Genomic DNA, 23,003 nt, shown 5'->3' on the forward strand with positions numbered 1-23,003 from the left:
GTTTTACGAGACAGGGTTTCTCTGTGGCTTTGGAGCCTGTCCTGGAACTAGCTCTGTAGACCAGGCTGGTCTCCGAACTCACAGAGATCCGCCTGCCTCTGCCTCCCGAGTGCTGGGATTAAAGGCATGCGCCATTACCGCCCAGTTTTGGAAGTATTTTTTAAAGATTTATTTAGTTTATGTGTATGAGTGTTGCCTACATGTATGTATGTGTACCATGTGTGTGCTTCTTAGTGTCCACAGAGGTCAGAAGAGGGTGTTGGATTCCCTGGAACTGTATTTATGTATTGCTGCAAGTCATCACCTGTGTACTAGGAGCTGAACCTGGGTCTTTTTTAAAAACAACATGTACTCTTAACCTGAGTCTTATTTGTGCCTCTGGTAATGGTGTTTTACAGCAACAGTATCCCTAAGAGTGACTAGGCATGGTCTATTAAGGTTGCCAGATCTGTTTGTTTTCTAGAAGTAGTTTAAAGTCTTAAATCATTTTCTATTTTCTTATATTAACATTATATAAGATATAATATATATTATATATAAAATAAATGTTCTATTATATAGAAATATTTATCCTATTACAAAATCAGTTGAGGGTTGGGACTGTAACTTGGAAGTAGAACACTTATCTTCCCTTTTACGACATGCCAAAAAATTAAAAGGGAGTGGGTAGAGTAGAATTTTGTTGCAATTTTAGTTTTATTATGGTATATTTTCTTCTTTGGTTTGTTGTTTTTGCTTTTTTTGGGGGGGGGTTTAGAGACAGGGTTTCTCTGTGTAGCCCTATGAAGTAGAACTCACCATGTATACCAGGCTGTTCTTGAACTCAGATCTGCCTGCTTTTGTCTCATGAGTTCTGGGATTAAAGGTGTGTGCCAGCCACCCTCACCCAGTGTAGTGTATTTTCTTAATAAAAGGATTGGTCTGCCAGTTAAGTATAAATTGATGTTTTCCTTTGTTTTTCAAAACAGGGTTTTTCTGAATAGCCCTGGATGTAAGAGCTGCTTGCCTCTGCCTCCCAAATGCTGGGATTAAGTGTTTGAGCCCCCACTTGCCTGCTAGTATTTTCTACTTTTTAAATGCAGATAACATTTGAATTTGCATATTATAGTTGGTGTCTTTCAAGGAATTTGAGTACCAGAAACTTGGCTTTTATTGTGAGTTATGACTGCTAACTTGCCAAAATTGAAATACTTGTTTTGCTAAACTTAATAAGTGAAATGGTTGAAAAATAATTTTATATATTTTCTTTAGAGCTCAGTTCCCCAAAAAGTATAAAAGCGGGAAAACTCAAGACAAAGAAATCCAACAAGGTATGCTTTTATAGGATGTACTTTTTTTTTTTAAATGATTTATTTATTTATTAAGCATACAATGTACTGCTGGCAAGGAAGGCACCAGGTCTCATTAGAGATGGTTGTGAGCCACCATGTGGTTGCTGGGAACCGAACTCGGGACCTCTGGAAGAGCAGCCAGTGCTTCTACCCTCTGAGCCATCTCTCCAGCCCCCTAGGATGTACTTTTTAAATGTATTGATTGAAAATCATTTAAAACAATTCTGATTTAAGTTTGATCCTAATATCATTGAATTTTAACTTCAAAATATTTAAGAAATATTTGAATTAGCTTGCCAAATCCACATATAAATAAATAGAGGTGATTTTGAAAAATACTCTTACTTTATTTGATTTTGCTGTTGCCCCCCCCCACCCCCGCTTTGATTGAGACAGGGTCTCACTATGTAGACTAGGCTGGCCTAGAGTGCTAGTTGGGGAGGGTGGGGTGTCTCATTGAAGCTCAGGTTAGTCTAGTGTCCATGGTTGACCCTGAATTCTTATTTCTCCTACTTCTAAGTGCTCAGGATTTCTGGCACGTCTCATTGTGACTGGAACAAAAATTACATTTAGAATATTTTTTCTATCTAAAAATTCTAAAAATCATTTTTGGTTGTAACAATTATTTTATTACATTTTAGGCTAGTGACTTCAGTGATATGGCAAATTGGCCAACACCAGGTGAATTAGCGAACACGGGGGTGAGTATGTGTGTCTTTTAAAAAGAATTCTTATCTCAGCATTATTTGTTGTATTGGGTGTATTTAAAGATATAGCTCAGCAGTACGATTATTTTGACTTGAAACATTTAGTATTAGTAATGAATTTAGTGGCTTAACATTTACCCAGAGTAATTTTCCTTTTAATTTTTAAATAATGATCAAATATAATTTCCAAAAGGTCGGTTACATTTTTATATTTATATGCCTTGATATGATGATTAAAAACTTGACAGCTATCCTTTTTGTTTGTTTTTTTACCCAGTTATAAGATATTACTTTCATTTATATTTCCCTACCTGGCTATATCCCCAGGAGTTGGGGTAAGGTGTTTGTATCACTCTTGTTGTTTGTTTATTTATTTATTTTAACAAAAAGGATTACATTTCATTTTAACTTAAAAAAAAAGGTTAGTATTACTTATTTAATGTGTACGAGTGTTCTATCTGTACGGGCAACATGTGCATGCTTGATGCCTGTGGAGGTCAGAAGGACTGCCTGCTTCCCTAATTTGCTGGTTGTGAGAAACTGAGTGCTGGAAATTGACTCAGGTCCTTTGGAAGAGCAACATGTGCTCTTATCTGCCGAGCTGTCTCTCTACTGCTTATTATTATTTGTGCGTGTGTGGGGGGGGTTGCTTTTGTTTTTTGATACAGGGTTTCTCTACATAGCCCCTGTTGACCTAGAACTCTGTAGACTGACTAGACAGTCCCCAAACTCAAGGAAGTCTGCCTGCCTGTGTTGCAGTGCTGGGTTTAAAGGAGCGCATCACCACGCCCAACCTAAACCTGACAATCCTTTTAGTTGTTTTGTTTTTTCAAGACAGGTTTCTCTGTAGCTTTGGAGCCTGTTTCAAACTCTCTCTATAGACCAGGCTGGCCTCGAACTCACAAAGATTCGCCTGTGTCTGCCTCCCTAGTGATGGTATTAAAAGTGTGCTCCACCATCACCTGGCATTTTTTTAATACATTTTTATTGATATTTATTGAGCCCTACATTTTTCTCTGCTTCCCTCCCTGCCCCTCCCCTTCCCCTTTCAGTCCTTCCCCCAAGGTCCCCATGCTCCCATTTTACTCAGGAGATCTTGTCTTTTTCTACTTTCTACTTCCCATGTAGATTATATCTATGTACGTCTTTAGTGTCCTCATTGTTGTCTAAATTCTCTGGGATTGTGGTTTGTAGGCTGGCTTTCTTTGCTTTATGTTTAAAAACCACCTATGAGTGAGTACATGTAATTGTCTTTCTGTGTCTAGGTTACCTCACTCAATTGTTTTTGTTTTGTTTTGTTTTTGGAGTGGGTGGTTTTTTGTTTGTGGTCCACATAGGTTTTTCTGTGTAGCTCTACGTATCCTAGAACTGGAACCTGCTGTGTAGACCAGGCTGGCCTTGAACTCACCTAGATCTGCCTGTCTTACCTGCCTAGTGCTGAGATCAAAGGCATGCACCACCTTCACCACCACCTGGTTTTTATCAGATTGTGCAGTAAACTTATCACTGAGAACAAACACTTGGCTCCTGCCTGCAATGTTGCTATATTTCCTGTGTATGTAGAATAGTGTAGGGGGCACTATTGTTCTGTTTAGTTGGAAGCTTCACTTAGCCCCTGGCATCCATATATTCACCTGGTACTTTGATTACTCAGTAGATTTTTCCATGTTGTATCAGTGACACATTTCAATTTATGGTTGTAATGTAATGTAATGGACATTGAATTAATATAAATGAAACTCTCCATATAAAATTTGAATGGATATTTCCTTTTTTCCACTCATAGTTAATAACTAGGAGAAGAGTGGCAAGATCATATACTAGCAATTGATTTTTTTTTTAAAGAATCTTCTAAGGACTGGGCAGTGGTGGCCCATGTCGTTATACCAGCACTGAGGCAGAGGCAGGCAGATCTCTGAGTTTGAGGCCAGCCTGATCTACAAAGTGAATTCCAGAACAACAAGGGCTACACAAAGAAACCATGTCTCAAAAACAACAACAACAAAAAAAAAAAAAAAAGGAGAAGAAACTGCCAAACTTTCACTCCCACTGGTACTGATTTATTTGGTCAGTTTTTAAAACAGTAGCCATTGTAGTAAATATAGTTAATTAGCATTTCTTAGACTATTGATGGCAATGTAGTCACGTGTGTTGGTCAAATTAGCAGTCTACACCAGTACCTCATGCGTACTACACAAGTGCTCTACCCTTCCAGGTTTTTATTTTCAGTGAGTTATTTTCCTAGCAATATTTAGAATAGATGTTGATTTTTTTTAAGTGAAATGTTAATAGAAATGATTCTATTCAGAACACTTTTTTTTTTTCAGTCTCAAAGTGTTATCAGCCAAGGAAATAAGAAACCACAAATTAGAAAAGAAAAAGAAGAGAAGATTGAAAAAAGAAGCAACTGTGAGAGCAAAGAGAACCGGGAAGCAAAACTAGATGGTCCTGTTGAGAATGTCAGCGAAGACGAGGCTCAGTCAAGCAGCCAGCGGAAGAGAGGTCAGCTGGCCTGTGTCTTCATTTTACCTTGACGGTTTTGAAGATGCATGGGGATGAATCGTGTTAGTTAGCGCCATCTCTGTCATCACATGTGTATGTCACGGTAACCCACCTGCAGCAGTAATGGTTTTGGCTTGTTTGGCCTTCTGTCCTGACCTATTTATTTATTTATTTATTTATTTATTTATTTAGCATTCAAACTATAACACACCCCCCATACGCACACATAATTTTTTTTTGTTGATTTTTGTTTTTTAAGACAGGGTTTCTCTGCTGTAGATCTACCTGCTCCTGCTTCCCAAGTGCTGGGATTAAATGTGTGTGCCACCATCGCCTTTCTTTCTTTCTTTGTTTCTTTGTTTCTTTGTTTCTTTCTTTCTTTCTTTCTTTCTTTCTTTCTTTCTTTCTTTCTTTCTTGTTTTTTTTTTTAGACTGTTTCTCTGTGTAACAACCCTGCTTAAACTGTACAAAATAGAGTGAAATTCCTTACAGGTTTTATTCTTGTATATTTTCTTGGAAAGCAGTGTAATGCCATTGTTATTTTAAATTTACATTGAAATTGCCTCATTCATAGAAAATACTGAGATAATGAAAGACTTTTTTTTTTTTTAAAGTTTGCTTTATGTGCATTGGTGTTTTGCCTGCATGTATGCCTGTGAGAGGGAGTTGGGTCCCCAGGAACTTGAATTACAGATAGTTGTGAGCTGCCATGAAATTGAACCCAGGTCCTCTAGAACAGCAGTTAGTGCTCTTAACCACAGAACCATCTCTCCAGCCCTTGGTTTTCTTTTTCTCTCTGTCTCTCTCTCTCTCTGTCTCTCTTTCTCTGTCTCTGTCTCTCTCTCTCTCTCTCTCTCTCTTTTTTCTTTTCAAGACAAGATTTCTCTGAAACAGCCTTGACTGTCTGGAATTCACTCTAGATCAGACTGTCAAATCCACTTGCCTCTGCCTCATGAGGACTGGGATTACCGCACAGGTAGCCCCTGGTTTTCTAAGAGAAAAAAATGAGAACAATTTTAGTCAGTATTTTAAGGATTTTTGTTTGTTTGAGATAGTCTCAATATATAAGTTTATATATAATATAAAGTCTTATATAAAGTCTTTATATATTATATATAAAATATATATTTTAGATATTGTATATAAATACTTATACACTATATAAGTCTCAATATATAAGTCTCAATATAATAAGTTCCAGTCTCTAGGTAACCTGGAACTTACCTATTTTTTGTCTCTATAGTTCACACCTGACAGTTTTTAAAAGATTGATCTTAAGTTATTTGCAAGTATGTATGTGGTGTGTATGTGCACGTGTGTTGGTGTATGGGTATGTGTGTGAAATATGTATGTGGTGTGTGTGTGCATGTGTGTTGGTGTATGGGTATGTGTGTGTAGGCACAGATACCCATGGAATCTAGAAGAGGATGTTTGAGTCTCTGAAGTTGTAGACAGTTCTAAGTCCCCCAACATGGGTGCTAGAACTCAAAAAAGGTCTTCCAGAAGAACAGCTCATGCACATAACCTGTATGGACATCTCTCCAGCCCTCATCTTAGTCAAGGTTTTCCCTGAAAAATTACCTTATGAAGGAAAAACTTACTGCCTTAAATTCTTTTCTTTCTTTCTTTTCCTGGACTCTTCGTGTGTTTAGGGACTGTCTTAATGAAAGCCTATACTCACTCGGGGTTCTGAGCCTAGGATGAGCAGCAGGAGATAATAGGCAAGGTTCATGTAATTTAAAATTAAGATTTTGAGTTCTTTGGGAAGTCACTTGTAGGCCGACTTTCTCTGTCCTGCCAGTCAGCTCTGTTCCACCAGCTGGCTCACAAATAACCATGGAGAAGCCGGGCGGTGGTGGCGCACGCCTTTAATCCCAGCGCTTTTTTTTAAACCAAAAAAAAAAAAAAACCCAAACCAAATAACCATGGAGAGACTTGTTAATTATATGTTCAGCGGATACCTTTGCCTTGTTACTAACTAGCTCTTACATCCTAAATTAATTTATATTTTGTTTTATTTTTTAAGACAGGGTTTCTCTGTGTAACAATCTGAGTGGTCTGGAACTAGCTCTTAGACCAGGCTGGCCTCGAACTCACAAAGATCCACCTGCCTCTGTCTCCCAAGGCATGCGCCACCACCACCTGGCTGACCCATATTTCTTATCTATGCTCTACCATGTGACAGTACCTTTTCTCAGTACAGCATGTTCATATGCTTCCTCTGCGTCTGGCTGGCGACTCCCATGGCTCTGCCCTTTATTTTCTCAGTTTGACTCTCCTACCTCACCTCTTCCTTCCTAGCTTTTGGCCAGTCAGCTCTTTCTTAAACCAATGAGATTAATACATATTCACAGTGTTCTAAAAGGGTTATTCTACAGCAGGCACTGAAGCATTTACTCTGCAGAGGTGAAATTACACACCAAGATACATTTGATGGTATAGCACTTGTCCATTAACTTCTTTGTTGTCAGTACCAAATTATCATATACTAAGTACTTAAGTCATTGTCTGTCTTTTTAATTATTTATTGTTTTTTTTAATTATAAACTGATTGGCTCAGTATCTCAGGCTCTTCTTGACTAATTCTTACAACCTGTATTAGCCCCATATTTCTTGTCTATGTTAGTCACGTGGCTTGGTACCTTTCTTGATAAGGCAATCACATTTTGCTTCCTCTGTGTATAGGTCACGACTGCATAATGAGCTTTTCTCTTCCCAGAATTCTCCTGTTCTCATAGCCCCGCCTCTACTTCCTGCCTGGTTTGTTCCTTCTATACTTCCTTTCTGGCTACTGGCCCATCAGCTTTTTATTAAATTACAATTGACAGGGTGTAAACCATTGTCCCACAGCATCCCCTCCCATTTTTTTAAAGCAAGAACTCTGAATCTCTTTTGTTTAGCTTTTCTCCTGACCGTTATCCACAACAACTTGTAACCAACATTCTAAACAAAGGAAAATATCCATAGTCCATTTTTTGAGAATGTGAGTGTAGTTTTTCAGGCTGCTCATTGAGGGTGCTGATAATCTTATTGGGACCTAAAGAAAATTTAGAATTATGATCAAGTCATCACTGAAGTATCCTGTGAGCCTGGATCATCTCAGGCAGCAATCCTGAATCTGTTCTGGATGTAGAACTCAGACATCTGGGCCATCTGCTCCTATTGGAGATTTCTCAGGGGGTCTTCCTTAATTAAACCTGATTTTTCTTTTTTTTTTAATTTATTTATTATGTATTCAATATTCTGTCTGTGTATATGTCTGCTGGTCAGAAGAGGGCACCAGACCTCATTACAGATGGTTGTGAGCCACCATGTGGTTGCTGGGAATTGAACTCAGGACCTTTGGAAGAGCAGGCAATGCTCTTAACCTCTGAGCCATCTCTCCAGCCCCCTAAACCTGATTTTTCTAAATCTGGAATGAATCCATAGTCTCTCATTTCTTGTGGAAACAGAACCTCTTCTTCAAAGTAATATACCTTTTGACTTCAATTTTGAAGTCAAGGTATTTTCAAAATATTTTATTAATCCAGAAGCATTCAAATGTCTTAGCAGCTGTTGCTACTTACGCAGCTATCAAGAAATTTAAAGACAACATAATAAAATACAGTATCTAGACTCTGTATTTTCCATCTTTATGTGGCTTTACTTTAAATTCTATTTCTTTTATTTTTATTTAAAGGTGTGCCACCATACCCAACTGCTCCTTTTTTCTCTTAAGGACGTTATGCATTTTCCCCTCCCAAGCCTACATATATTTTTAAACACACAGTAAACCATTCAGAGGTTTTCTTCATCTTTGAATCTATCTTTACTGTATATCTCTCTTTCTGACCACACGAGTCTTTAATTTGTTAAGCAGTATGGCTAGGATTAAAGCCATGGCTTTGATGGCTGTATCCAGCCCATTCTTTAGCTTTCTGAGATTGCCACAACTCTATGGCATTTCAAGGTCCCTGCCACCACCAAAAAGCATGTAGTCAGCTTTTCATCAACACCATTTAAGTATTTCGAGGCAGGACCTCTTAAAAGAGTTTCAAGGTTTTGCAGCTAATGCTGAGTCAGGAAACCTCTTAAATGAGAGCACTTGTCTCTAGCAAGAAGAGCTCAACTGAGAAAATGCTGATATCAGTAAGCCGTGCTTAACTCTGTTCTGTCTAGAATTACTCCCAAGCTCTCTCAGGCTTTATGTGGATGCAATTGTCCACGTGGGCACCATTTGTTGTCTGTGGTATCTGTCCCACCTGGTCCTGTAGCCATTCAGCCCCAATGAAATCATACAGAAGTCTGCATTAATTATAAACTGATTGGCACAGTATCTCAGGCTGTTTGATTTTTCGAGACAGGGTTTCTCTGTAGCTTTGGAGCCTATCTTGGAACTAACTCTTAGACCAGGTTGACCTTGAACTCAGAGATCCACCTGTCTCTGCCTCCAGAGTGCTGGGATTAAAGGCGCCCGGATTCTCAGGTTCTTTTTATTAACTAATTCTTTTTTTAAATATTTATTTATGTATTGTGTATACAATATTCTGTCTGTGTATATGCCTGCAGGCCAGAAGAGGGCACCAGATCCCATTACAAATGGTTGTGAGCCACCATGTGGTTACTGGGAATTGAACTCAGGACCTTTGGAAGAGCAAGCAATGCTCGTAACCTCTGAGCCATCTCTCCAGCCCCTAACTAATTCTTATAACTTATATTAGCCCATATTTCATGTCTCTGTTAACCACGTGGTTTGGTACCTTTCTCGGGGAGGCCAACCATCTTGCTTCCTGTGTGTCTGGGTCACGACTGCAGAATCTATTTTGAATTTTTAGATAGAGTTTCTTTATGTAGTCAGGCTCTCCTAGAGTTCTTTATGCAGACCAGGCTGGCCTCTCAGAGATCCTCTGACTCTGGGATTAACGGCATGAACAAGCCCTTCCTGGCTGAATCATTGTCTTTTATTAAAGAATATCAACTGTTGAGTTAAGGGCTAGACTTCTTTGATCTAATGAGCAAAGCTTGACTGCTTTCAAGTAGTAGAGCAGAATAAGCAAGAATTGAAAAGTTTCTCCCTGTTCATCAATTGCTTTACCACTCAACGTTTTTTTCCTGCTTCTAATATAATTGTCTTCATGGCTGTCTGGAATTCATACTTATGAAAGACCTGTCACTTTGCTCTAAACTTTGTCTTTGTTGCTTCAATTGAAATCAGTTGGCCAATACTTACGTCTGGTACTTTATATATAGCTAGGTAAATTTAGGTCATGGTGGTGGCATATGCATTTAATCCCAGCTCTCGGGAGGCAGAGACAGGCCTGGTCTACAAGAGCTAGGTCCAGGACAGATTTGATAGCTATAGTAAAACCCTGTCTTGAAAAACAATCCCCCCCCCCCCAAAAAAAGAGTTTAGATCATATTTGAGCTATGAATTGTGCACTAATGTATATGTATTTTTTTAATTTTTTAAATAAATTTTATGGCTTATTTAACTTCATTTTATGTGAATCGGTGTGAAGGTGTCAGTTCCCCTGGAACTGGATTTTCATAATGTTGTAAGCTGCCATGTGGTTGCTGGGAATTGAACCCCAGGTCCTCTGGAAGAACAGTCAGAGTTTTTAACCGCTGAGCCTTCTCTCTAGCCCGTATGTGTGTGTGTGTTTTTTAATGAAGATAATATTGACAAACTTAATATTTTACTTATGGGGCATGCACATGCCACAGCATACATGTGGAGGGAAAAAAAGAGTTTGCCGGAATTGTTTCTCTCCTACCATGTAAGTCTGAGCTATTTAACAATGATCGAAAGGCTTGAAAGCAGTTTTTTTTGTTTGTTTGTTTGTTTGGGTTTTTTTTGTTAGTTTTTCAAGACAGGGTTTTTCTGTGTAGCCCTGATTGTCCTGGAATTAGCTCTGTATGTAGACCAGGCTGACCTAGGAAAAACAAAGATCTGTCTGCCTCTGCCTTCTGAGTGCTGTGATTAAAGGCATGCGTCACCACCAACCAACCGGAATAGTTTTTTTTTTTTTAATTCAAAGCCAACACATAAAATCGAGCACATGCTGGGGTTTTGTTGTTATTTGTTTGTATGTTTTTTACTTTATTCAGTTATTTATTTTTGATACACGGTCTCTGCATAATTCTGACTGGCCTGAAACTTACTGTCACCGCCTCTTTAGTTAGGGGATTTAAGGCATACACCACCGTGCCTAGTTTGTTTTTTGTTATTTTAAAGAAGGGTTATTTAAAGAAGTTAGCTCATGCCAGAAAGTATTTGACATCCACCCATGAAGATATGAATTTGATTCCAGAACCCAGGTGTAAAATGGGGCACAAGGGCAGAACTTATGAGTTGGGGTCAGGAGGTTCTGTAGGGATTACCGGCCATCAAGTCCAGCATAATTAATGAGCTGAAAGTCAGTGAAGAACTTAGTCTCAAAGGAGATGGATGAATGGTTTCCCTGGGGATGACTCCAAAAGTTGTTCTCTGATCTCCATGTACAACATGCAGCTATGACACATGTGCATGCATACATGCATACATAAAGAACTTGGGAACCAGAGACAGGAAGCAAAACGCAAGTTTGAGTCCAACCTGTGTTATTTAGTGAGTACTAAGTTGACCAAGGTTATACATCAAGACCCTGTCTTGAAAAACCAAAAAGACAAAGTAGACAAGGATGGGAAGGTACATAGCATGATGCAGACTTTCTATACTATTTAAGGTTTTGTTTGGTAGGTTTGTTTTTGGAGACAGGGTTTCTCTGTGTAGCCCTGGCTATCCTAGAACTTGATTCATAGATTAGACTGGCCTCTAATTCAGAAGTCTGCCTACGTCTGCCTCTACAAGGATCAAAGGCATGCACCATCATCACATACCTGAGTCTGTGCATCCACAGCATGCATGTAGAGGTTGAAAGCAACTAGCAGGAGTCAGTTTTCTCCTATGTGAGTTTTAAGGCTCAAACTCAGTCGGGCTGTAATTAGACTTTCCTTTGTGCCGACATCTCACAAATAATGATATAGAGACTAATTATTAATTATTAAAGCTCAGCCTTAGCTTGTCTCACTAGCTCTTTATTTTAGTCTACATTCTTGTTGCTTACTGCCTATCCTATCTTCCGTGTCTTCCAGATTCTACCTTTCTTCCCAGAGCTCTCTCTGTCCTGAGAAGTCGCACATATTTGTTTACACTGTGAAGATGCGTCTTTGCCAAGGCGCCTCAATTGGTTTAATTGAGCTAAATGGCCAGTAGTTAGGCATCTCGTAAACAAATTTTTGGTAGGTGCCTTTATCTTCTTGGACATCATATTCTTTTTCCTATCAGTACTTTGGTCATCTTTTCTTTGTCCTACATATTTTTTAATTTGGTAGAAAAATAGACATTGGGCCAAATGCTAAGCATTTTGATACCTTAGTGATGGAATCAGTAAAAAAAAAAAAAAAAAGATTTTCAGAAATTTACTATAGTGTAACAATTTTTTTCTCTTTTGAGAGTAGGTCTATCTAACACTGGTCATCATAGGACTCATTATGTAGCCCAGGCTGGACTTAAACTCTGAGATTCCCTCTACCTTTGCATCCTAAATGCTGGGAATAAAGAATTACACCACCATGCCTGGCAGCCAAAACAGTTTTTATATTGCCAGTCCCAACAGGAGCCAATTGATTGTATCTCTTTTCTCTTTCTCCTTTCCTGCCCTCTCCTCTTTCTACCTATGCCCGTCTTCTGTCTTTTTATGCAGATAGGGTCTTTCTATTTTCCTGATGCTATGATTTATTTAGGAAAATGATTAAAGGATATTTTCTTTCATGGTGGAGACAAGATCTTGAGGCAGCTGTCTATATTTCACCACAGTCATGAAGCAGTAGGCCATGAAACTTTTGCTCTGCTTCCTCCCATGCTCTAGCCCATAAAATCATGCTGGCCTCTGTTAATTGAGGCACACCTTGATTAACAGAATCAAAAAAAATCCCTTATAGAGAAGCCCAGAGTCTCTCTCCCTTGGTGATTCCAAATCCCTTCATGTTGACAATTGAAATTAACAGCAGTGCTATGCAGTAGAGGCGCATGCCTTTAATCTCAGCACTTGGAGTTAGATAGAGGCAGGTGGACCTGAGTTCATGGTTACCAGGGTCTACAGAGAGAGTTCCAGGACAGCCAGAACTACATAATGAGACCCTGTCCTAGAAAAAAGGAATTAACATCACAACCACTTTGGTTTTTCTTTAGATTTTTGGCATGTATCTCAGGATAGATTGGAACTTAATCCTACTCCTGCCTCAGCCTCTCAGATGCAGATCCACTTTGCTCATATTCTCTCATCTTCATTGTATCTGTAATAGCTGTAATATAATAACTATAAAAATATAGTGTCAGAGAATAGCATCTTATTCCTTGCAAACTTTGAGAAACCACTTAGCAGTAAGACTGAACAAATGGTTGCTTATGACAGTGTTCTAAAACCAAAGGTTTTGTTTATGGTTTTTGTGTGTTTGTGTATATGTGGATGTGGATGCACATGTGTATGGAGGCCAGTGCTCTCTGTCTTGTGTGAGATGGGTTTTCTTACTGAACCTGAAACTTGCTGACCAGCAACCCCCGGAGATCTTCCTGTCTCAACCTCCCCATCCCTGAATGTTAGTGGCATAGGCCTTGATCTGAGGTGGGTGCTGGGGGTAAAACTCAGGTCCTGGTGCTTGGCCAGCAAGTGTTTTACTAACTTACCTTCCGAGACCCTCGCATATTTGTTTGTTTGATTTGTTTTTAATTACTGGCTTTTCACTTGCTATTATTTTACTTGAAGTATCTATACAAACTTATCAAGAATCAATCAGTTATAAGAATGAAAAAGGTTTTGGTAGTCTACAGATAATCCATTTAAAGACAACTGAATCTTTAATTAAAATTTAGAGTGCTTTCAAAATTGCAGAGCTTTAATAAAAATTGTACATTGTCATGAAATTATTTTGTTTTGTTTCTTCAAGCTAATAAGCACAAATGGGTACCACTACACTTAGATGATGTGAGACCAGACAGCCAGGAAAGACCTGGGTCCCGGAACAGCTCAAGATGTCAACCTGAAGCAAATAAGCCAGCTCACAGTAATAGGAAAAGTGATATACGAAGTAAGTGTCGTTTCAAGAGTGCCATGATATTCGAATGAACATAGTTTTAGGGCTTATCATTGGAGCTGTATAGAGTAAACTGCAGACACATCTCTAACCCTGCATACCTTAATGTAATTATGGCACTTAACAAAGCTGAATTTTAGCAGTGTAACTGTCAATAACTTTTTGTCCAATTTTGGTTTCATTTTAATTCTATATCTTATTTTATATTGAGACAGGATCTCACTATGGGACTAGCTGGGCACTTTTTATGTGCCTGACCTCAGACTTGTGATATTCCTGCCTCAGCCTCCTCCTACATGCTAGGATGATAGAAAGATGTCATCACTCTGGGCTTGTAGTCCTGTGTCCCCCTTTTTGGTTTGGTATTACACTTTGCTTTAGTTGTCTTTCTCTTTAATCTCCATCCTTGTTTTAACAGTTCTTTTGCCATGTTTTTCCTGACATTGATCTTTTTAAAAAGATAATAGTATTATTATTGCTATCCTGGAATTCTTTGTAGACCAGGTTTACTTTGAACTCAGAGATTGGCCTGCCTCTGCCTCTCTGAGTCCTGGGATAAAGATATACATCACTATTTCTGGCAAAATAATATTACTTTAAGCAGCTGTTCTTTAGTTTGGATTTTGTAATTTTTTTATGATTGGATTTGAACTTAAAAATACTAAGAATCTTTGATTACTTTTTTGCGGGTCCAGGGTCTCTCTATATAGACCAGAGATCAACCTGCCTGTTTCCCAAATGCTTTAATCAAAGTGTACCACAAACAATGGCTGTCATCAAATACTCTATAAAATGTTTAAATATTAAACTTTTTGTGAGTTTATTATGGTGTGCTGTAAAATAAGGCCTACTTTGGGTTAAGAAAGAAATATCTATCTTAGATGAGATCTCACTGGGTATTGTTGCCCAGATTGGTCTTAACTCAGAATTCCCCTACCTCACCATACCAATAACTGGGGTTGTAGGTGTGTGCAACCATTTTTAGCAAGTTCCAGGACAGGCTCCAGAGATACAGAGAAACCCTGCCTGATAATCTCTGTTTCATAGAAGCCATAGGCAGGAAGATCTTAGAGTTCAAGGCCAGCCTGGACTGAATGAATAGTCAGACACTATCTGAGAACCCACCATGGGAAGCCAGGCCTGGTGGTTAACAGCTTTAATCCCCATTCCTTGGGAGGCAAATCTATGAATTCAATGCCAGTCCCAGCTACATAGTGAGGCCTTGTGTGGAAAAAAAAAAAATCCCAAAGAGGTAAGTAGAGGATGACTACAATCAAAATACATTGTAAACACATGAAATTATCAAAGAATAAATAAAAAATACTATAAAATCCAAAGAGGAAAAAGATGGTGGAAGGTAATTACTATGTTGCAAATTTAAATGTTAAAAAACTATCTAATTTTAAGGTTGGAGACGGGATAGAGAAAAGAGAGATGATCAAGATGAAGTATCGAGTGTGAGAAGTGAGGGTGGCACCATCCGAGGTTCTGCAAGAGGCCGCGGAAGAGGCCGGGGCCGCGGAAGAGGCCGGGGTCGAGGAAACCCTAGATGTATGATATGAGATTTTTTTTTTTCCGTTAAATTAGATGTTCTTTGAAAAAAGTTAGCAAATTTTCTCATTTTTCCATATTACCCTGTATTATGCTAGGTGTGTGTGTGTGTGTGTGTGTGTTTTGTGTGTGAGTGTTTAGGTGAGTGCACCGTGGTGTGCATGTGAAAATCAGGACAAATGCAGAGTTGATCCTCTCTACCACATGGGACCCAGTAACTGTACTCAGGATAATGTTTCTACTGATTATTTTGGTTTTGTGTTTAAACTTGTTCATTTTGGATTTCTCTTTACATTTATGAGTTACTTATTTTTTAACTTGTGATCACCTTTCTTTTACTTTGTGTCCAGTGAACTTTGATTATTCCTATGGTTATCGAGAGCCAGGGGAAAGAACTGATCAGCCATTTCCCACAGAGCTTAACACCAGCATGATGTATTACTACGACGATGGCACAGGTGTGCAGGTATATCCTGTGGAAGAGACACTGCTTAAAGAGTACATTAAGCGCCAGATGTAAGTTGTGTACACTAGGATGGCAGTGATGTCTGTTTCTGTAGCAAACTTATATCTTTGACTATTTTATCACAGTTCTAAAAGTGTAATAATAAAAGTTAGAGAGTGAGTTTTTTGTTTCCTAGAAAACAGTGACAAAATAAGTATCTACAGATTTTTTTCCCATGTTCTCGTCATTTTCCTAAGAATAGTTAAAATATCATTACATAATGAGTAAATATTACAAAAATATGCCTACATATTATTTGAAGTTAAAACTTATCTCATTTGCAAATAGATGTTTATATTAGCATTTGTAAACGAGCTAGATGTGGTAGTGCATGCCTGTAACTCCTGCACTGGGGAGCTGAAGCAGAATTTCTATGAGATGCAGAACAAAACTCTGTCTCATATAAAAATAACAATAGAAGCACTTCCAATGGCTTAGTTTTTCATAGCAATTGATTTCTATATTGTCTTTTTTTTTAATCTTTTAAGCTCTTTATCCTGTGTTGTTATTTCTTTATGACATCTATTAAATGAATGTTTTAGTTCAGACCTGACGTCTCCATAACAGTTGTTTGTCCAGCCCTCTGCTTGTTTCAAATATACATTTTGTGTCTTTGGATGATATCTTTATAACGAGAAAAGAAAAACCAAATGACTTGTGTAACAAAACTGGATAAAATCTTATTTTTTTTTAAAATCTGGAATGGTAAAGGAAAAGGACTATTTCTGAAAGTGCATGAGCATCTAAAAAATAGTCAGTTTTAAAAAAGAAACTGGATCCTCCTCTGTAACTAGAAATTAATTTCTTCATTGACACCAGCCAGGCACCTTTGGTAACCATGGTGGTAGATGAGATGGACTCTGGGTGCAGAGCAACTTGCTTCTTGCTTCCTTTGTTAGGGCTGACACAAAACTGGCCAGGAAAAGGGCCTTTTTATGGCCAGAAAGTGTCAGTCAACTTCATCCCATTATTCCTGTCTTTTTTGTAACTCTTACTGCTAGGTCCCTTCTGAGACCTGACAGTGAACAAACATGCAACTCCATGTCAGGACATCGGCCTCCACTGTGCTCATGCGAGTGAGGGAGGAGTTTCTGGGCATACAGTGTAGAATGCAGAGCTGCTAAGGTAGGACTCCCAAGGACACTGAGCAAAAAGTGTCAGACGTTAGTCTTGACTTCTCTTTTTGTTTCAGGGACTTCAGGCAGGGATTTGGCAAACATCTGTGCAGTCTCAGGGAAGCTGGTTCTTAGTCTGCTCAGTGGAGCTGTGGCTTTGAGGAGTCATGCTGTGGACTGTGTTTCTAGTCTTGTACTTAGAGAAGTGATCTGTTTGAGTTTGGGTTCGCTTTTTGTTTTTTTAAGTTTTCATTGTTCTTTGGTGTTAAGTATGTTTTATTAGTACCACACCCTAACCAACAAAGCTTAATAAATAGGTAGCTGAAATAATTTTTTTTTCCGAGACAGGGTTTTTTTGGTGCCTGACCTGGAACTAGCTCTTGTAGACCAGGCTGGCCTCGAACTCACAGAGATCCACCTGCCTCTGCCTCCCAAGTGCTGGGATTAAAGGCGTGCACCACCACCGCCTGGCCTGAAATAAATTTTAAATTAACATACTTCACTATTCCTAATGGATAGTCTCAATCACCTAAATGGAAATTTTATATCAATAATACATTAAAGTTTTTATTAATTTATTTTTCTTTTTGTTATAGACATTAATGGAGTCGAGGCTTGCTTCAAACTCCTGCCTCAACTTCCCAAGTGCTATCTCGTCATCATACTGGGTTAAATTTTAACACTGATAATTTTTGGGGGGCGGGAGGACAGAATCTTTGGTCATTCCGATCTAGAGATTTGTATGTTTGTAATCTAGCATAGACTATAGCTAATAATGATTTGTAGATTTACTTATGTAGTTTGGTCTTCAGTGGATTGCATTTAAAGGGAAGCTTATTACTCATTTAAGGAATTTGCATCTTAGTACAATTTTAACCTGTGACTGCATGAATGCCAGGTATACTGTCCCAGGTTTAGTAATCTCAGTCATTTCAAGCTTCCGAGGCACTGTGATTAGTTATTTGAAGTGCAATAAAAATCAGAATTTTTATTAAATTAAATTAAAGGTACACACCTTTAATCTAGCACTCAGGAGGAGGTAGGTGAATCTCTGTGAGTTTGAGGCCAGCCTGGTCTATAAGAGCTAGTTCCAGGACAGGCTCCAAAGCTACGGAGAAACCCTGTCTCAAAAAACAAAAACAAAAAACTCAGAATGTACAACTCTGTTTTTTTCATTATTTAGAGCAAATGATTTATTAATGTTGCTGAGATGCACTTTGACTGAATATCACACAAGACAAATTCAGATGTCCTATGTTTTAATGGTAGGATAACTTTTCGTCTCCCACAAGTGTAATAATAGCCCCAAACTAGTTGCTATTTAGAGGTGCTTAGTTCTCTCAGATTAGAATTTGTCTTAAGTATCCAAAGGTATAATGGAGTTTTACACTAAAACAATGTGAAATTGTGTGTGTTTTCTTAACTTGCTGCCTCTTGAACTTCCTCAGGTCTTGAGAAGCTGTAGGATTGCCAGCTACGCTATGTCACCATGGGTTTCACTTTCTCCTGTCTGGGATCCTGGTCTTTGTCTTTAGAATCTTACTCTCATTTTATTATGTGGCCGCTGTACATTAAATGTATGATTTCCAAATTCCTTTATTAAATATATTTTCTTTTGGTTCTCATATCTTTATATCGAGGTTTATAGTCTTCGGTCATATTGACAGTTTCTGCTTACTTTCTGTCTAGGGATTGGTTAGTTGGTCTACACTTTTCTAACCCTGAGTTATCTAAGCATTGTCTGCATTTTTACTCCATGGACTTCAGTGAAGTCTTTGATATTTCTTTCTCAGCTATTTTATATTCATTCTTCCCTTTGTTTTCAAAGTGCTGAGGACCAAATCCTGGGCTTCTAGGAGCAGTCATATTTATGGATATATAAGTGTAACTGTGGTTTTTTTTAACTTAACTGTGTGCTGGTTGCAAAAGGTCCAAAAGTCATCGTGTTGTCAGTTTAGGTTAAAAAGACAAACTCAAGTTCCTTGTGTTTGCGTATGAACCAAAGACACTCTCAAGTGCACTGTTTTCCCCAGTGATTGGGAATAAATTGGGAGGCAGTAAAACTGGTGTTTATCTTTTGTTATTTGGTGTTTAAATGAAGCAGATGGAGATGTCTTTGTAATGGAATCTTTCAGTGATTGACTAATTGAAAAATCCAGGACTGTAGATTTTCCTGTTATCTAGCATGTATAGGGCTGGATTCCAAACAACAACATCAACAAATGGATTTTAAAATTAGCTTTTAATTTGTTAGACTTAAGTGAAGCTATTCTAGATAGTGTTAAATTTTAATTAATATTCTGTTTATGCTTGTGTATAAGAGAAACTGTCAATTAACCAGGTTTTTGCTTGGTCTCATATTTGTGCTGTGTTGTGTTATATATGTATATTTTGCCTTAACCTGTAAGATAGTAGGTATTATTAAGCATAGGAAAAAATTTGGGTATCAGTTGTTGTAAGCAGTGGGTATATCTCTATGTTGCCAAATGAGTGAATGAACTCATGTCCTCTCCTTTCTTAGTGAGTATTACTTCAGCACAGAGAACTTGGAGCGGGACTTCTTTCTTCGCAGAAAGATGGATGAGCAGGGATTCCTGCCTATTTCCCTGATTGCTGGTTTTCACCGTGTGCGAGCTCTCACCACAAACCTTAATCTCATCTTGGAGGTAAATATTCATTTAAAAAGAATCTAAATTATATTCCCTTTTCCTGGGAATCAAAAACTGCCCTGAAAAATAGTGTTAAAGAGATGAATGGTAGGAGCATTTGGCCAATGTACACGAGGTCCTAGGTTCATGCCAGGAGTAAAAAAGATAAAAGAGAAGTGGGCCACTACCTACTCATGCAAGTTGTCCTCTGACAATTTGAAAATGATGAATAAAAAATATGATCTTTATGTGAACATGTTTTGATTTATGATCGTCTGTGTCTACGTAGGTAAACATGATGAATCAGGTTTATTTCCCTTAAAAACGTAGCCCAGACTGGCCTTAAAAACTCACAGAAGTCCTGCGTCAAGCCTCCTGAGTACTGGGATTACAGATGTGAAATCCTACACTCAACTTTCATTTTGTTTTTTCTCTCATAACTTTCTTGCTATTGATATATGCCTTAGATACAATTAATCCTGCCTGGATCTGTAGTTTACCAGCTGTTTAACCTTATGTTGTTTAATCTTAAACCCTGTTTTCTGTATCTACTTAATTTGCAGCTACTCAATCCTTTCTTCTCAGGTTCTCATAGGTACATATCCCAGTACTAAAGAATTTTTTTGTTTGATTTTATGCATATGAATGCTTTATCTGCATGTACAACTAAAACCCGAAAGAGGGTTTCAGATCCCACTACAGATGGTTGTGAGCCACCATATGGTTGCTGGGAATTGAACATGGGACCTCTGGAGGAGCAGCCAGTGCTCTTAACCACTGAACCATCTCTCCAGCCCCAGTACTTTAACTCTGTTAAAAAGCCAAACAGACATCTATTTTGCATGTAGATGAATGTTGAAGGTTAGCCGTGGTGTATATGTGTGTCAGAAGACAATTTCTAGGAGTTGGTACTTTGGGCTTTATGGACTTAATTCAGGTCCTCTGTCTTGGTGGTAGGTGTCTTTACCAGCTAAGATGCCTCATTAGCCCAGTGCCGCCTTGCCTTCTCTTTCCTCCTTCCTTCCCCCTCCTCTTCTTTCTTCGTTCTTCTCCTTTCTTCTTCTGAGACAAGGTCTCTGTAGTCCTAGCTGTATTAGAACTCACAGAGATCTACCTGCCTCTGCCTCCTTGAGGTGTGCACCACCATGAATTTTTTTCTTAAACTCTATCATGAAGAAGAATACCCAGTTGATCAGCTAATGAGAATGTTGGATATCCTAAATTATTGTGTACGGGATCTTGTTTAGGTCAATTTGTCATGCTTTTTGGGTTTTATAAAAATATCATTTCTGGATTTCTTTCTTTCTTTGTTTCTTTCTTTGTTTCTTTCTTTGTTTGTTTCTTTGTTTGTTTGTTTCTTTCTTTCTTTCTTTCTTTCTTTCTTTCTTTCTTTCTTTCTTTCTTTCTTTCTTTCTTTCTTTCTTTCTTTTCCCGAGACAGGATTTCCTTCCTTCCTTCCTTCCTTCCTTCCTTCCTTTCCCGAGACAGGATTTCTGTCTTTGGAGCCCGTCCTGGAACTAGCTCTTATAGACCAGGCTGGCCTCAAAGCGTCTGCCTTCCAAGTGCTGGATTAAAGGCATGTACCACCACCACCCAGCCAGTTTTAGATCTTTACTTGAACTGTTTGCATATACTTAGTTTGTTTGCTTGTTTCTTTGACATAAGGTAATAAATAATCCTCCTACTCAGCCTCCTTAGTGCTGAGATTATGGGCATGAATCATCTTGCCTGGCCCTTGGTGTGTATGTACTCTGTACCTTTTTTTTTTTTTTAAAGAAGGCATCAATTGTGAATAATTTAAATTTGATTTCTACCTTATGTGTGAAAACCACAGGTTGTTTTCTATATAGGATCAGTAACAAACAGTTTTTGTCTCATCTTTGACCAGTAATCAATCACTTGTTTTCTTTTATGTTTTATTTAAATTTTATTTTATGTACATTGATGTGAAGGTGTTATATCTCCTGGAACTGGAGTTACAGACAGTTTTGAGCTACCATGTGGGTGCTAGGAATCCAGCCCAATTCCTATGGAAGAGCAGCCAGTACTTTTAACCCCCTAGCCATCTCTCCAGGACTTGTCACCTATTTTCTTGACAGTCTGTGAGATTTCTTTTTTGTATATTCCTCTTTAGGTGGGGTCTTGTCTTGAGCTCATATCAGAATATGTAACTTTGAACACTCTTTCAACGCCTCATCCTCTTGCCCTTACCTCCTGAGTGCTGGAATTATAAGCATGAGTCACCAGACATGGTGGCATCTGTCGTTTTAGGAAGTGCTCTATCAAGTGAGCTACATCTTAAGCCTCCTTTGTTCGCTTACTTTTTTTGACAGCTGCATTTGGGCAGCACAGGGTTTCATATAGCCCAGCCTAGCCTCAAGCACACTACCTAGCCTAGAATGACTAGGAGAACTTCATCTACCACTGTTTAGCCCCTATCCCCACTTCCTGAGTTTTATTTTTATTTATTTATTTACTTACTTTCTTTCTTGTTTGTTTGTTTTTTCAAGACAGGGTTTTTCTGTAGCTTTGGAGCCTGTCCTGGAACCATGCTGGCCTTGAACTCAACAGAGACTCTCCTGTCTCTGCCTCCCAAGTGCTGGAATTAAAGGCGTGTGCCACCACTGCCCAGCTTTCTTTATTTTTGGTTTTGTTGCCTCAGGGTTTCTCTGTGTAGCTTTGGAGCCTGTCCTGGAACTCACTCTGTCGATCAGGCTGGCCTCAAATTCACAGGGATCTGCCTATCTCTGCCTCCTGAGTGCTGGTGTGCTCTACCACCGCCCAGCCTTGGTTTTGGTTTTTGAAACTGGGTCTGGCCCAGAGCTTGCTGTGTAGACCAAAAGGCCTCAAACTTGGCACAATCCTTGCTTCTGCCACCTGACCACCGGGATTATAGTTTTAGGCCAATATCCCTAAAAAATTTATTCTATTCCTGTCACAATTCATGGTTATTTTTAAAGTCATTAACTGTATTACAGTCAACTAACTTGAAGCTTTTTAATTTTCAGTTTAGAAGTATAAGGCATATAACTAAAACCTTCTGAATGCCACTTTAACAGCCTAAATTGTCTATTTCAGGCACTGAAGGATAGCACAGAAGTAGAAATTGTGGATGAGAAAATGAGGAAAAAGATAGAACCAGAAAAATGGCCAATCCCAGGCCCTCCTCCACGAAATGTGCCACAAACAGACTTTTCTCAGTTGATTGATTGTCCGGAGTTCATACCAGGGCAGGCCTTTGGCTCCCATACAGGTAACTGCTTTTCTTCTAGTGCAAACAGTGTAACAGTGGGCTGCTTGAGTTTGCCTATCTATTTGTAGTTTATTGAGCTTTCATGGGGAAACTAAAGCTAAGCAAATGACTGCTGGTCCTCCCAATTCTACTTATGTTATCTCCCAGCTAGACTGTAATTATTCAGAACATAGGTAAAGTTCTATTGATATTTCTTGATCATAGCTTTTGTCTGTGTTATCTTTTGGGCTTTCTTTCTATCTTCTTTTAATTCTACTAAATGATTATGTATAGTGCC

At 38.5% G+C, this 23,003-nt stretch overlaps 1 protein-coding gene across 6 annotated transcripts in view; it reads left to right on the top strand.

The window, feature by feature from the left end:
• Larp1b (La ribonucleoprotein 1B) overlaps positions 1 to 23,003 on the top strand; it is a 74,287-nt gene that overhangs the window by 10,058 nt on the left and 41,226 nt on the right. For all 6 annotated transcript variants that reach the window (XM_050138272.1, XM_050138273.1, XM_050138271.1 and 3 more), the window contains exons 2-9: positions 1,252 to 1,310; positions 1,973 to 2,032; positions 4,366 to 4,540; positions 13,508 to 13,648; positions 15,062 to 15,205; positions 15,556 to 15,721; positions 19,347 to 19,491; positions 22,552 to 22,726. In XM_050138272.1, the coding sequence (XP_049994229.1) occupies positions 1,252 to 1,310; positions 1,973 to 2,032; positions 4,366 to 4,540; positions 13,508 to 13,648; positions 15,062 to 15,205; positions 15,556 to 15,721; positions 19,347 to 19,491; positions 22,552 to 22,726 (1,065 nt within the window). The remainder of the gene's footprint in view (positions 1 to 1,251; positions 1,311 to 1,972; positions 2,033 to 4,365; positions 4,541 to 13,507; positions 13,649 to 15,061; positions 15,206 to 15,555; positions 15,722 to 19,346; positions 19,492 to 22,551; positions 22,727 to 23,003) is intronic.

Source organism: Alexandromys fortis, unplaced genomic scaffold (assembly GCF_014885135.2).
Source record: "Alexandromys fortis isolate MF-2015 unplaced genomic scaffold, M_Fortis_MF-2015_v1.1 scaffold_15, whole genome shotgun sequence".
Classification (NCBI taxonomy): domain Eukaryota; kingdom Metazoa; phylum Chordata; class Mammalia; order Rodentia; family Cricetidae; genus Alexandromys; species Alexandromys fortis.